Source organism: Suncus etruscus, chromosome 6 (genome assembly GCF_024139225.1).
Source record: "Suncus etruscus isolate mSunEtr1 chromosome 6, mSunEtr1.pri.cur, whole genome shotgun sequence".
Taxonomy (NCBI): domain Eukaryota; kingdom Metazoa; phylum Chordata; class Mammalia; order Eulipotyphla; family Soricidae; genus Suncus; species Suncus etruscus.
The window spans coordinates 95,860,069-95,876,349 of NC_064853.1; the positions used below are offsets into that span (position 1 = coordinate 95,860,069).

General features: G+C 41.1%; 1 protein-coding gene across 1 annotated transcript in view; it reads left to right on the forward strand.

Moving 5' to 3' along the window:
* SENP2 (SUMO specific peptidase 2) overlaps nt 1-16,281 on the forward strand; it is a 52,592-nt gene that overhangs the window by 24,954 nt on the left and 11,357 nt on the right. Inside the window, exons 10-14 of the mRNA XM_049775864.1 lie at nt 3,793-3,856; nt 4,717-4,893; nt 7,516-7,647; nt 13,012-13,215; nt 13,977-14,056. Of these exons, the coding sequence (XP_049631821.1) occupies nt 3,793-3,856; nt 4,717-4,893; nt 7,516-7,647; nt 13,012-13,215; nt 13,977-14,056 (657 nt within the window). The remainder of the gene's footprint in view (nt 1-3,792; nt 3,857-4,716; nt 4,894-7,515; nt 7,648-13,011; nt 13,216-13,976; nt 14,057-16,281) is intronic.

Genomic DNA, 16,281 nt, shown 5'->3' on the forward strand with positions numbered 1-16,281 from the left:
GACTTCTTAAATGTGATACCCTTTAACTTGAGAATGCAGCATAGGAGCATACTGCCAGAAACACCTCAGCTTGATTATGCATTTGATTTTATGTATGTGTTTGGCCTTGTGTGTTCAGAAACTTTAAAACTTTCTTTGAACACCATGATTTACAGAGTTATTCATAATACAGCCGTTTTGGGCATTCAGTATTCCAACACTATTGTCATTTTCTCTTCACCATTGTCTCTAGAACACGCCCCCCCAAGCCTGCTCTCATAGCAGTCACGAAATAATTTTATATTGCTTATTACAACAACATAATAGATTTATCAAAATTATTTTATAAAAGAAAGTTTGTGAAAATTGTTATATCTCCACAAACTCAAATATCTTGGAGTCAACCTGACTAAAGATGTGAAGGATCTATACAAAGAAAACTATAAAACACTGCTCCAAGAAATAAGAGAGGACACGCGGAAATGGAAACACATACCCTGCTCATGGATTGGCAGGATCAACATCATTAAAATGGCAATACTTCCAAAAGCATTGTACAGATTTAACGCGATTTCTCTAAAGATACCCATGACATTCTTCAAAGAAGTGGATCAAACACTTCTGAAATTCATTTGGAACAATAAACACCCTTGAATAGCTAAAGCACTCCTTGGGAAAAGGAATATGGGAGGCATTACTTTCCCCAATTTTAAGCTTATTACAAAGCAATAGTTATAAAAACAGCATGGTATTGGAATAAAGACAGACCCTCAGATCAATGGAATAGGCGTGAGTACTCAGAGAATGTTCCTCAGACATATAACCACCTAGTTTTTTTTTTTTTTTTTTTTGTGTGGTTTTTGGGTCACACCCGGCAGTGCTCAGGGGTTATTCCTGGCTCCAGGCTCAGAAATTGCTCCTGGCAGGCACGGGAGGACCATATATGGGACGCCGGGATTCGAACCGATGACCTCCTGCATGAGAGGCAAACGCCTTACCTCCATGCTATCTCTCCGGCCCCTAACCACCTAGTTTTTGATAAAGGAGCAAGAAATCCTAAATGGAGCAAAGAAAGCCTATTCAGGGCCCGGAGAGATAGCACAGCGGTGTTTGCCTTGCAAGCAGCCGATCCAGGACCAAAGGTGGTTGGTTTGAATCCCAGTGTCCCATGTGGTCCCCTGTGCCTGCCAGGAGCTATTTCTGAGCAGACAGCCAGGAGTAACCCCTGAGCACTGCCGGGTGTGACCCAAAAACCAAAAAAAAAAAAAAAAAAAAAAAAAGAAAGCCTGTTCAGCAAGTGGTTTTGGCACAACTGGTTAGCCACTTGCAAAAAAGCGAACTCAGACCCCCAGCTAACACCTTGTATGAAGGTAAAATCCAAATGGATTAAAGACCTTGATATCAGACCTGAAACTATAAGGTATATAGAACAACATGTAGGTAAAACACTCCAGGACATTGAGACTAAAGGCATCTTTAAGGAGGAAACAGCACTTTCCAGACAAGTGGAAGAAGAGATAAACAGATGGGACTATATTAAGCTGAGAAGCTTCTGCATCTCAAAGGAGATAGTGCCCAGAATACAAAAGTCACCCACTGAGTGGAAGAAATTATTCATCCAGTACTCATCAGATAAAGGACTAATATCCAAAGTATACAAGTTACTGACAGAACTATACAAGAAAAAAACATCTAACCCCGTCAAAAAATGGGGAGAAGAAATGAACAGACACTTTGTAAAAGAAGAAATGCAAATGGCCAAAAGGCACATGAAAAGATGCTCAACATCAGTAATCGTCAGGGAGATGCAAATCAAAACTACTATGAGGTACCACCTCACGTCACTGAGATTGGCACACATAATAAAGAAGGAAAACAAGCAGTGCTGGGAGGATGTGGAGAGAAAGGAACTCTTTCACTGCTGGTGGGAATGCCGTCTAGTCCAACCTTTATGGAAAGCCATATGGAGATTCCTCCACAAACTGGAAATTGAGCTCCCATACGATCCAGCTATACCACTCCTAGGAATATACCCAAGAAACACAAAAATTCAATACAAAAATCCCTTCCTCACACCTATATTCATTGCAGCACTATTTACAATAGCTAGACTTTGGAAACCAAGATGCCCTTCAACAGATGAGTGGCTAAAGAAACTGTGGTACATATACACAATAGAATACTATGCAGCCGTCAGGAGAGATGAAGTCATGAAATTTTCCTATACATGGATGTACATGGAATCTATTATGTTGAGTGAAGTAAGTCAGAGGGAGAGAGAAAACGCAGAATGGTTTCACTCATCTATGGGTTTTAAGAAAAATGAAAGACATTTTTAACAGTATCTCAGAGACAAGAGAGATGAGGGCTGGTAGGTGCAGCTCATGACATGAAGCTCACCATTTAAAGTGATGAGTGCAGTTAGAGAAATAACTACACTGAAAACTATCATAACAATGTGAATGAATGAGGGAAGTAGAAAGCCTGTCTTGAGTACAGGTGTGGGTGGGGTGGGGAGTAGGGAGATCTGGGAAATTGGTGGTGGGAATGCTGCACTGGTGAAGGGGGGTGTTCTTTTCATGACTAATCATACAACTATAATCATATTTGTAATCATGGTATTTAAATAAAGACAATTTAAAAAATATAAAAAAGAAATAATAAAAAGAAAATTGTTATATCTCACAATGCAGTCATTAAATGTCTGAGGATTTACTGAGCTGTTCATTGCTTGTTCTGTGTTACTATTTTTCCTTATTGAGTTTAGTTGGCTTCTTTGCTACTTTCTAAACTACTGGGTTCTAGGAGCTCCAGGCTCTGTGTACTTGGGAGTTAAGTAGGCTTTTTTTGTTGTTGTTGTTGTTTTTGGGTCACACCCGGCAGTGTTCAGGGGTTATTTCTGGCTCCACGCTCAGAAATTGCTCCTGGCAGGCACAGAGGACCATATGGGGCGCCGGGATTCGAACTGATGACCTCCTGCATGAAAGGCAAACGCCTTACCTCCATGCTATCTCTCCGGCCCCTTAAGTAGGCTTTTTATCTGTGGAGATTAGTTAGGAAGCAGTGAAGAGCCATTTATAGGAAGCAGTAGAGCATGGCTGCAATTTCTAGGGTTATAAAATGGCAGGGATTACCCAATCCTAAAGGTACCCCAGTTTTTAAGCCTGGAGATTTGTGTATCCATAAGTTTCATCAGCTTTATTTTCATTTTTTTCCAAGATTATTCATGAAGTGGGGCCTTTAACATGACAGCACTGTGGGATGTGGGTGTAGTTTCTGGCACTGCGGGATGGGAGGGGCAAGACTGCCCTTCCAACTCTGAGATGACCCCAGAGTTTTTATTCCTAAGACTGGTATAGCTGGGAGTTTTTTGCCATGGTGTCTGCAGAGATAGTTGGGAAGCAGTAAAGTTAGGTCTCTGGCATGGTAACAACTGTGGAGTGTGGATCAGTTGTCAGGGCAGGGACTCGACCCATCATGTCTTGGAATTTTCAGCTTGGAGATTGGTGGGTATTCCCTTGCAGTTCATTGGTTTAGCTTATATCTCTGCTAAACACAACTCAAGATAGTTGTGAAGCTGAACTTTTTTGTTGTGGCAGCTGTGGGATGTCATATTCAAAAACTTGTACCATTATTAGATTTTTAAATGTTCAGTTTTATGACTCCAAATGAGGTCACAATCCACAGTTTCAAAAGCTAGAGTTTTCATGCCAAGTTAATTTTCTTGTATATAGATATTAAATTTCATACCTAAAACTTCTTTAACTTGTCAGGTTAAAATTAACCAGTCTGTAATTTGTTTTTACTTCTTAGGTATTCAAAGGGAAAAATTTCAGATGCAGAGAAGACTATTGGAATCAGACTAGAAAATGAGAGTGTAAGTAGAAATGTTGAATCTTTTTAACTCTTCTAACACTAAAATTGGGTGCTCATGAAAAATAAAATGATGATAAATATTCTGAGTTTTCTGATTTTTACTATTTTCCTTTGGAAAAAAATCACACAACTGAAGATAACACAACTTTAGCTTCTTCTTTGAGTTGTTGGATTTTTATACATTTATTTTTGGAGGGTGAGGTTAGTTTTGGGGGCTAAATCCAGTAATCCTTGGGGCACCATATTCTATGCTCAGAAATGAACCCTTGTAGTACCTGGGTGCTGGTAGGATTTTAGCAAAGTTGGAGGCATGAAAGGCAAGCACCTTGTTCCATAAAAGAAAGTTTGTGAAAACTTTTATTATTTTCTTTTATTTTTAATTTTATTATTTTTAATAATTTAATAATTGCTGTCTAGAGAAAACTAGAGTATTTTGTTTCATGGCTTGTAATGAAGGTATCCTTTGAGTCTTGAACATTTTCCTTCTTTTTTGCAGATACAGATATGCTAAATCTAATCATTTTGTTTTTGTTTTTTGTTTTTGGGTCACACCCAGCAGCTCTCAGGGGTTATTCCTGGCTCTGTGCTTAGAAATCGCTCCTGGCAGGCTTGGGGGACCATATGGGATGCTGGGATTCAAACCACCATCTGTCCTCAGTCAGCTGCATGCAGGTCTTAACACCCTACCACTGTGCTGTCTCTCCAGCCACCCTACTTCAACATTTTTACTTACTCTCTTTTCTTTCAGGATAATAGCATTGTTATATATTTCATGTGTTTTATATATATATATATATATATGTATATATACATGTATAAGTGTGAAACATATTAATTGACTATAGAATCTTTTTTGATTAGAGGAGGGGACACCAGCTAGAACCTGATTTATCTGAAGAAGTGTCAGCCCGACTTCGTCTGGGTGGTGGAAGCAATGGCTTACTTAGGAGAAAATTATCAATACTTGAGACAAAAGAAAAACTTTGCTCAGGCAAAGAAAGGGATAAAAGGACGGATGATCTTCTTGAACTTACAGAGGTATTATTTCTTGTGTTGATTAAAATAAGAGGCAGGCTTTTTAAATAACCTCAGTTATTCAAGGTTTGACTGAATGCTTTGTTTGGAGGAGTTTCTGAAGACTAGAGATGAATGAATGAAAGAAATCAGGCTCAGGGGGCCGAAGAGAGATAGCATGGAGGTAGGGAGTTTGCCTTGCATGCAGAAGGACAGTGATTCGAATCCCTGCATCCCATATGGTTCCCCGTGCCTGCCAGGTGCAATTTCTGAGCCTAGAGCCAGGAGTAACCCCTGAGTGCTGCTGGATCTGACCCCAAAACAAAACAAAACAAAACAAAACCCCAAAACAAAACAAAACAAATCAGGTTCAGGCATTATTCAGGTACTGACGACCTTGATCAGTGAAAGTGACCTAAAGTCTCAGATCAACGTTCAGCAAAGGTGATCTGACAGAATCATCACATTTGTTGGAATAGAATGAATTCTTTATGGATTCTATTTCTGATTTCAAATATTTAGAGTTATACATATGAATGTAATATTATAAATGGACTTGATTTTTAAGTGATTGTCACTTGCTAAAATAACCTGCTGATTGTCCTTAAAAATGTTTAGGGGGCCAGAGAAATAGCATGGAGGTAAGGTGTTTGCTTTGCATGCAGAAGGTCGGTGGTTCGAATCCCGGCTTCCCATATGGTCCCCTGAGCCTGCCAGGAGCGATTTCTGAGCATAGAGCCAGGAGTAACCCCTGGGCGCTGCCAGCTCTGACCCAAAAACGAAAAACAACAACAACAACAAAAAAGTTTAAGGTTTTACTTTTCTCTGAGAGAATAGAAAACAATTCTTTAAAGGGAATAGTAAAAATCTTAGAGAAAACAGGAAATAAATGTAAATTTTCAAATTCTCATTTTAAAGTGAGTCCACATCTTGACACCTTCTCCTTTGTTATTTTTTTATCCATAGATATCTGTAGTATTTGTTTCATATTAGGTATGGGGATGTAGAGAGAGCTTCTCAAAACAGTAAAAGTTTTTTGCATTTGAACAGAGGGCTGTCTTTAAAATACTTGAATGAAAAAATTTCTTTCTGATTTTTTAGTCAGTCTATAAATTCCTTTGGCATTATGTTTGAATTTCTTCAATAAGGGGATCAATTGCTAACTGATAACTTATTTTTAGTGTCTGCTTTTCCCCTCTTATGTCAAATAGTATGGTCACTTATGTATTCTGATTTTTTTTTTTTTGTTTTTTGTTTTTGGGCCACACCCGGCATTGCTCAGGGGTTACTCCTGGCTGTCTGCTCAGAAATAGCTCCTGGCAGGCACGGGGGACCATATGGCACACCAGGATTTGAACCAACCACCTTTGGTCCTGGATCGGCTGCTTGCAAGGCAAATGCCACTGTGCTATCTCTCTGGGCCCATGTATTCTGATTTTATGATTTTATTACCTTTTTTTTAAACTTTTGATCCATACCCAGGGTTTGCTTCTGGTTTTGTGCTCAGGACTCCAATTGGTGCTGGGGATCAAATCTGATTTGGTCTCAGGCAATGCTTTACGTACTATCCTATCTCTCTGGCCCTTTTATTTATTTCTTAATTCAAAAACCGTTTGGACCACACCTGGCTCCCCACTCAGAGGTCATTGCTGGCGGTGCATGGAGAACCATTTGGGGATTGAACCTGGGTTGGCTATATGCAAGGCAAAGCTCTACCTTCTGTGCTGTCGCTCTGGTCCTTTGCTTTTTGGGGATTTTTTTTTTTGTGTGAGGGCCGGAATCATACTTAGTGATGGTCAAGAGATACTGTTGACTCTGTGCTCAGGAGTCACTGCTGGCAATGCTTTGATGAACCATATGAGATGCTGGGGTTTGAACCCAGGTAGACTGTATGCAAGTCAAGGGTTTGTACCATCTCTCTAGTTTCTCCCTCGATTTTATTTTGGGGGGGGGGGCTACACCTGGTTGTACTCAGGTTATTTCTGGCCCTCCACTCCTGGTGGGGTTGGGGAACTGTATGGAATGTGGGAATTGAACTTGTATCAACCACATGCATGGTCAACCAAGTTCTATACTATTTCTTTCTTTCTTTTTTTTTGGTTTTTGGTTTTTGGTTTTTGAGCCACACCCGGTTACGCTCAGGGGTACTCCTGGCTATGGGCTCAGAAATCACTCTTGGCTCAGGGGACCATATGGGACTCTGGGGATTGAACTCAGATCCATCCTGGGTTAGCTGTGCAAGGCAAATGCCCTACTGCTATACTATTGTTATGGCCCCTATACTATTTCTCTGCCTCCCTCCTTTTGATATTTTTAAATAAAAGTTTAGAAGGTAAATATGGGATGAAGGAAAATATTTTTTAGGAGTTGCAAAAGGGGTAGTTATTCTTGGTTTCAAATAATTATGACTTTGAGTATGTAACCTAAGTTCTCTGAGTTAACATGCTCAAAATCTTTTTTATGGGGGAACATACCCAGTGATGCTCAGTGCTTACCCCCTGGCTGTGCATTCAGGAGTCACTCATAGTGGGCTCAAATGACCATATGAGGTGCCATGGATTGAATCTAGGTGGGTGCATGTGAGGCAAATATCTTATTATCGCTCTGTATGGCTTTGTATTTAACATCCTTTGAACTTTGATCTAGGACATGGAAAAGGAAATCAGTATTGCACTAGGTCATGGTCCTAAGGATGAGATTCTAAGTAGTGCTTTCAAACTGCGAATCACTAGAGGAGATATCCAGACCTTGAAGAACTATCACTGGCTCAATGATGAAGTAAGTTGGCTTTTTTTCTCCCTTTCACTATCATTATGCTTAATCATTTATAATATATAACCAAAGTGATTTGTGATTTCTACCAGTTACAAGGGTTTGGTAAAGCAGCTTTTAGGTTTGTGGGTTTTTCTTTTTTGGGGGGGTGGTTGGATCACACCCGGCAGCGCTCAGGCGTTACTCCTGGCTCTACGCCAGTGCTTCTCAAATAGTGGGGCCCCCAGGTGGGGCACAATGCTCCATAAAGGAGGGGCGCATTTGACCTCGGCAAACACTGTCATAACAAGTTAAGCCCCGTGTTTATGTCTCTGTATGTCTCTGGAGCTGAGAGTTTCTATGTCCTGCTTCAAACCCCGCTTTAAAACGTGTTCATTGTAGCCTTAATCCAGACATCACCTCTGATTAAAAAAATCAGCTCAGGTGCCAAAGAGTTATCATGGAGGTAAGGCGTTTGCCTTTCATACAGAAAGACGGTGGTTCAAATCCCGGCATCCTTAGGGTCCCCTGTGCATTTCTGAGCATAGAGCCAGGAGTAACCCCTGAGCGCTGCTGGGTGTGACCCAAAAACCAAGAAAAAAAAAATCAGCTTAAATTATTTTATGTATTTTTGTTTTGCAGGTTAAAGTTTTTGTTTTTAATAATGGTATTATTTACAGTCGTGTGGGGGGCGCGAAAAATGTTTTCTTCTTCCTAGGGGGGCATGACAGAAAATAATTGAGAAGCACTGCTCTGCTCTCAGAGATCGCTCCTAGCAGCTCAGGGGACCATATGGGATGCTGAGATTTGAACCACCATCCTTCTGTATGCAAGGCAAACACCTTACCTCCATGCTATCTCTCCAGCCCCGGTTTGTGGGTTTTTCATTTTGTTTTGGGAGGAGTGATTTTAGACAACACCTTTAAAAACACCTTTATTTTTTCTTTATTTAAGCACATGATTACATACATGATTGTAGGTGGGTTTCAGTTAAAAAAAGTAGTTATTGGGGCCGGAGAGATAGCATGGAGGTAAGATGTTTGCCTTTCATGCAGAAGGTCATCAGTTCTAATCCTGGCGTCCCATATGGTCCCCCGTGCCTGCCAGGAGCAATTTCTTAGCACGGAGCCAGGAGTATCCCCTGAGCACTGCTGGGTGTGACCCAAAAACCACAAAAAAAAAAAAAAAAAAAAGTAGTTATTTCTGATTGCTTACTGCCTTTTTTTTTTTTTTAATTTTTTTTATTTTGAGTTATGAGAACAAAAGTTGCAAAGAAAGAGGACAAGGTAAAGTTACAGTGGAAGGACAATCACCCATAACATAATTCTCAGAAGTCCCCTTGCTGATATCTTAACTTTGAACTTTCAGCCAAAGAACGTTAAGATAAATAAAACAGAATCCATGTGCAATTACTTTGTCCCTCAAGTCCCCAGATTGTAGCACATTATAATATTTCTTAACAGCACACAAGGCAATCTAAAGCCATAAAACTTACGTAACTCCTTAAACATTAGAGGCATAGTATTTTTTATATTTCCATGACATGCATATTAGCTTAAGTTAACCTCAAATTTTAAGTGGGTGTGTTTTAAGGATTAGAGTCAAAGGAGCACAGTAAAGACGGTGTTAGAGTGGCAATTGTTGTTTGCATAGGCCCACCAAAATATGAGAGGCATGGAAAGGAATAACCTTGGCCTAAATACAAAGAGATCCTACCCCTGAAGTTTCCTGGCATAAGATCAGCTCTCGGTTTCAGGCAAGTTATCGTCCGATCCAAGACATTGTCCGTAGTGCCAACACACTTTTCACACAGTCTCTGTTGTTGGTATCATGTTTCTGTATTAAAGATTCTGGAATCTGCATATCCTACATTGAAGTCATGATGTGGAGAGTCTTCTCGTTTCACCTCACCATGAAAGGGCAATGCAGGAAGCCCTGTCCTGTAAGCAGATTGTTGTTGTTAAGTCTTCTCAGTGTTAAGGGAAGTCTCTTTTGAGCAGGACAATGTCTGAGCAGTGGTAGGGTCTTCCATGGTAGAGGATTGCTTCTAGGTGATGTTATAGACAAACCTCACATTTAAGGGGCAATACAGCAGCCCTGTCGAGTAAGCAGGTCATTGTTCTTGTTAAGTCTTCTCAGTGTTAAGGGAAGTCTCTTTTGAGTAGATAGATGTCAGAGCAGCTGTAGGGTCTTCCCTGGTAGAGGAATGCCTCCAGGTGATGTTATATACAACCTTGGATGTTTTGTAAATGTCTTCTGTAGATCAGGGGTGAATGTAGAATGCCCATTCTTCTGAGGCCTGTGCCAGGTCTTTATGTCAATGTTCAGGGTGTAAGGTCTCATTGCACTACAAGATTTGTGTGTTCCCATCTCTATTAGATAAGAACTTATTGGTATGTATAGTATTTTCCCATTTTAGTGTGCTTAAGCAAACAAGAAATAAAGCCACGTGGTGCTATCAGATATATGGGGGCGTAAGAACATTTCCAACAATACCCATGACTAGGTTCAAACATAAGCATTAAACTGAGGGATTCTTTCACACCAAATTCCATATTGAGCAGTTCACAAAGAGAAGATAAAAAACATTGTGGGGGGGACCGTCACTGTATAAGAAAATATTCAGCAAAAGTTTATAGCCGTCAAAGAAAACACCCATATAATGTTGAAAAGATATGTGTCCTTTTTATGCCTTTTAAAATAGTTGGGTGGGTGTTAACTCCAGGGCACCACTTTGGTCTGTGACTTAGGACTCTACAGTACTTAAGTTAGAAAGGGTAAATGAGGAGTAATGATGATAGGAGTTAAGGAAGTTAAAGAGAAATATGATCTTATGAAGGGGTATGCAAAAGGGCAGAGTACAAAATGGACATTCTGCATACATAAAAACATAATTCAATGATAGTGAGTACTATTAATGTTTCTAGTGCACATGGGGGCGATAGCCCCCACGCGATTTTGAAAATATAGACTGGACAGAGATTACCAGTAACTTCAAGAAACTGGGAGGCCCGAAGTTCAGAGCCCCACCCGGACCCTCCCTAAGGAGCTGAATGGATAATGGGGGAAAGCCTAGGGTACCTTCAAGCTCCACCAAGGGGCCCAACTCACCGGCTTGCCCAGGCATGTGGCCCGGGGAAGCCCTGGAGATCTGGAGCAAGGCAGTAGAGGGGTGCTGGGGTTACCCAAGTCCTGCACCCCCACTAGGCCTGGTTAAGAAGGCCTTTGGGGGCTGGGAAGGTGGCGCTAGAGGTAAGGTGTCTGCCTTGCAAGCGCTAGCGTAGGACGGACCGCGGTTCGATCCCCCGGTGTCCCATATGGTCCCCCAAGCCAGGGGCGATTTCTGAGCGCATAGCCAGGAGTAACCCCTGAGCGTCAAATGGGTGTAATATATAATAAAGTTATAAATATACATATTTATAATAGGTACACGTATACATATATACATATGTGTATATGTATACACATCTTTTTTTAAATTTCATGAGCATGATAGCTAGTTAACTTGTCATTTTATATTCTTTTTTATTGTTTTGTTTTGTTTTGTTTTGGTTACACCGGCAGTGTTCAGGGGTTCCTCCTGGCTCTGCACTCAGAAATCATCCTGGCAGGCTCGCAGGACCATATGGGATGCCGGGATTTGAAGCACTGTCTGTCCTGAACCAGCTGTGTGCAAGGCAAATGCCCTACTGCTGTGCTATCTCTCCAGTCCCTGGTTTTTGGGCCAAAAACACTCAGCAGTTCTCAGGGATTAATCCTGTTTCTGCATTCAGAGACTATTCCTGGCAGGCTCAGGCACCATATGGGATGCTGGGCATCATACCCAGGTCAGCCATGTACAGGCAAACATCCTACCCACTGTACTATGGCTCCATCTTCTCATTTTGTATTTTTACATATTGTTTTGTTTTAGTTGTTTGGGTCACACCCCCCAATGTTCAAGGCTTACTACTGACTATGCACTCAAGGATCACCCCGATTTTGCCTCCTGCGGCCCCCAGGTAAATTGAGCTTGAGACCCATGTATGTAGACTTTCCTTGAGTTCTTTTCTCTTGGTTTTCCTTTCTTTTATTTTGGCCACATCTACCTGGTGATGCCCAGGGTTTACTCCTGGCTATGCACTCAGAAATCACTCTGGCTTTTGGGGACCATATGGGACGCCGAGGATTGAACCCAGGTCCGTCCTTGGTCAGCCACATGAAAGGCAAACGCCCTACCACTGCGTTATCGCCCTGGCCCCTCCCTTGATTTTCTTACTCAGGCCTCAAATACAATTGTGTTCCTTGCTAATCTCACCAATTTGCACTGGTTATTTAGGAGGAGTTGGTATTGGAGCCAGTCGGCTGACTTAGGGCTCAAGATTGACTCGTGGCAGTGCTGGGTGGGTGGAAGGCAGTGATGGGTGGATGGCTGAAAATGGTGCCTGGGATTCATGCATGTGCCTAACTGTTGTGTATGTAAACATTTTAATGGGATTATTATGTTACTGACCCTACCCTGATCGGTGATTGTGCCCTACCCTAGCATTCTGCTCCCACCCTAGGGTGGTACTGATTCTGCTCCCACCATTGGGTGGTACCTGATTCTGGGGGATAAAAGCAAGGGTCTGTGGAAGGTGAGGGGCTTGTTTCCTGGGGCCTAGTCTTAGGCCTTTTGGCTTCGGCCTCTTCACGGAATAAAAAGCTGTTTTCTTCGGAAGTCTGACTGCCTGTTGGCTTTCTTCCTGCTGCTTTCACCTCAGAACTGCTCACTGAACAGGGTAACAGGTGTGTGGTCCAAGCTGGAGGAGAAAGGCCTCATCCTCCATCCCTCCATTAGTCAACCTCTTCAGGGGCTGACTTGCAACACCTAACCTTGAATTATTTCTCCAGTCCTACACTGGTATTTTTTTTTTTTTTTTGGTTTTTGGGTCACACCCATCAGCTCTCGGGTCACTCCTGGCTCTTTGCTCAGAAATTGCTCCTGGCAGGCTCATGGAACCACATGGGATGCCGGGATTCGAACCACCTTCCTTCTGCTTGCAAGGCAAACGCTCTACCTCCATGCTCTCTCTCCGGCTCCTATATTTTTTTTATTTACTAAACACTATTCCTTTTTGGCTTTTATTTTTTGTTGTTTTGGGGCTACACTCAGCTATGCTCAGTGCTTACTCCTGACTCTGCTTAGGGATCACTCCTGACTGGGCTGGGTCCATAGATAGAACCTGAATCAGCTGTGTGCAGAGCTTACCTTACCTTGCTCTACTGTATCTTCAGGCTCAGGAACTTTTGTTCCCTATTTAGTACCTTCACTTTCCTAAATAAGCATATTACATCTAATTCAGCCAGGTTGAAATTTGATTTCAATTAAGTACTTTCATACTGTAATGTTTTGTTTTGTTGGTATTCCAGGTCATCAATTTTTATATGAATCTTCTAGTGGAAAGAAACAAAAAACAAGACTATCCAGCACTTCATGCTTTCAGTACTTTTTTCTACCCTAAATTAAAGTCTGGTGGTTACCAAGCAGTAAAAAGATGGACCAAAGGGGTCAATCTCTTTGAACAGGAACTTATCTTAGTGCCTATTCATCGAAAGGTACATTGGAGCCTAGTGGTGAGTTGCGAGATTTACTTGTTGAAGTTTGTATGACCGTTTTCATAGTTAAAGTACATGCTGGTGCTGCAATTTGTGTTAATTAAACCATATCCACGTGTGAGCCACCGGTGGTATGTGCTGGTTTGAACATATTATTTAGTGAAGGGTTACTGTTTCTGTTTAAAGTCTACTGGTATATGTGAAAGGTATACTCTGCAGAGTAACTTCTTGGTTCTTCATTTTAACTACTCAGAAAGCTAGAAGATTTTTCACAGAAAGTTTCAGTTTACAAGTTATTAATTTATTTATGTCTATATAATGGTGCAAGTTTATCATAGAGGAGTAGGACATATATTGAATCAGAGAGATAGTACAGTATGTAGGGTGCTTCCTTTGCATGCGACTGACCTGCGTTTGATCCCTGGCACCCCTTATGGTCCCCTGAGCTCATCAGGAGTTATCCCTGAGCATAGAACCAAGAATAAGCTCTGAGTAATGCCGGATATGGCCCTAAACAAGCAAAGAAACCAACAAAATAAATAGATGTATATGGAATAAAAGCAAAAAAATCCCATAGCCATTAATGTTTTGGTAAATAAATTTCTAGGCATTTTTTTTTTATAACAGAATGTTATAAAGTTTTCTAGAAATGAAACTGAAATGCATATTTTGTTAAACATGTATCTTAGAAACCTTTATACTTTTTAAAGATTATCTTTAGAAATAAAATTCTCATACCTGTTATGGTTGTTTCTGGATGTTACATTTTTCCATTATAGGTGATAGACCTAAGAAAAAAGTGTCTTAAATATCTGGATTCAATGGGACAAAAGGGCCACAGGATCTGTGAGATTCTCCTGTAAGTAAAGGCTGAAAACATTTTTATAATCTATAACAATAAAAGCCTATATGACTGTGGTATCCTATATGACTGCGACTAAGAAGGTTTTTAGTAGAATTATAAAACAACTGTTGGGGCCAGAGAGATAGCATGGAGGTAGGGCATTTGCCTTGCATCAAAAGGATAGTGGTTTGAATCCTGGCATCCCATATAGTCCCCCGAGCCTGCCAGGAGCAATTTCTAAGCATAGAACCAGAATTAAACCCTGAGCGCTGCCGGTGTGACCCAATAAAACAAAAAAAACCCAACTGTCATCTATTATAGTGTAAAATAAGAAGTCCTCTGTTTTGAATTTGTTTTCTTTAGGACTAATATTCTGAATGCTCTCAAGAATTGGGAAGTTATTATCTCTCTTAATTCTTATATTTTACTCTGATATCTTATAATGTTAAGATGTTTCAGTAGTGGGGCCAGAGAGATAGCATGGAGGTAAGGCGTTTGCCTTTCAAGCAGAAGGTCATTGGTTCGAATCCCGGCATCCCATATGGTCCCCCGAGCCTGCCAGAAGCGATTTCAGAGAGTGGAGCCAGGAGTAACCCCTGAGTGCTGCCGGGTGTGACCCCCCCAAAAAAATGTTCCAGTAGTTACCAAAAAATTAAAAAGAAGTAAAGACAATATACAAAAATTGGGGGAAGTCCTAAGTTGTTCGGGCTCATGACAGGGTATTACTAGTAATGGCAAACCATTGTAGATCATCGTTACCTTGAATATGGTGGGATAGGTTACTGTTTATTTATTACACAGCTGTTATTTATTACACTTACTTGTCTGATGTTATAAATAATTGTTTTGTTTTTGTTTTTGTTTTTGTGTCATATCCTGTGGTGCTGGGGGATTAATTACTGTATAGGATTCTGGGACTCAAACCTGGGTTCCTGCAAGGCAAACTTCCTGCCCACTCTCCTACCACTCTGGCCACTAAAATCATTGTTTTAAAAAGCAATTTTAGGGAAACCTGCTAATGTAGGGTAGGAGTCAGGAAATCTAGAGGCCACTTCTGGTGGCACTTGGCCAGCCAGGTTCAGTTCTGCTCAGGCTCCACAAAGCTTGGGGCCTCCAGAGCGATATTTGTCAGTGCTGGGGATTGAACCCATGAGATGCTAGAGATTGAACCCAAGGCTATGCACATGCAAGACACATGCCCGTCCTCAAAGCTGTCTTCTACGCACCCTACCAAAAATCACTTTATTTTTGATTGCCAGAAATCCTGCTCAGTGATAGAGTACAAGTACATGCATGTATAAAGTGATATTTGAAAAGTTTTATTAGACCAGTGGTTTTCACCTGAGTTTGATCTTCAGTTTCTTAAATCTCTGCATACAACCCTATTACTTCTGACCAAATCATTGAGTTTCAATAATTACAATATCCTTGTGCAAGGCAAGTGCCTTACACACTGTATCATTGCTCTGACCCCAAAGATAATTAAAATTTTAATGAACTTTATTTATTTACTTATTTGCTTTTTAGGTCACACCCAGTGATGCTCAGGGGTTACTCCTGCCTATGCACTCAGAAATCGCTCCTAGCTTGGGGGACCATATAAGACACCGGGGATCGAACCGAGGTCCCTCCTGAGTCAGCCATGTGCAAGACAAACACCCTACCACCGCGTTATCGCTCTGACCCCATATTTTAGTGAACTTTTAAAGACAGTATTAGTTTTTCTTACAGACCAGTTATTGAGACTAGTTAATTTGCGGTCCAGAATGCAAATTTGCAATTCAGAATGTTGGACTTACTTAACTGCAACATATAATGCACTAATACTTCTTGATGCTTTTACAGCAGCGTTACAAGCCATCATACACAGCATCTTTTTAGGTTTCCATTATACAATGTGTAGTACAATGTCCTCTGCCTTCTCAGGGTAACTGAAGAATGAATCTCACTTCATAGGAAGGATCATCTTAGGTCTTTGAGGTAGCAACTCCATGATTTTACATACATTAGGATTAAAGGCATAGCATTGAAGTGATTAGGGGGTTGAAGATACTAATAGTTTTTTTTGTTTGTTTGTTTTTGTTTTTGTTTTTGGGTCACACCCAGTAACGCTCAGGGGTTACTCCTGGCTATGCGCTCAGAAGTTGCTCCTGGCTTAGGGGACCATATGGGACACCGGGGAATTGAACCGCGGTCCGTCCAAGGCTAGCGCAGACAAGGCAGGCACCTTACCTTTAGCG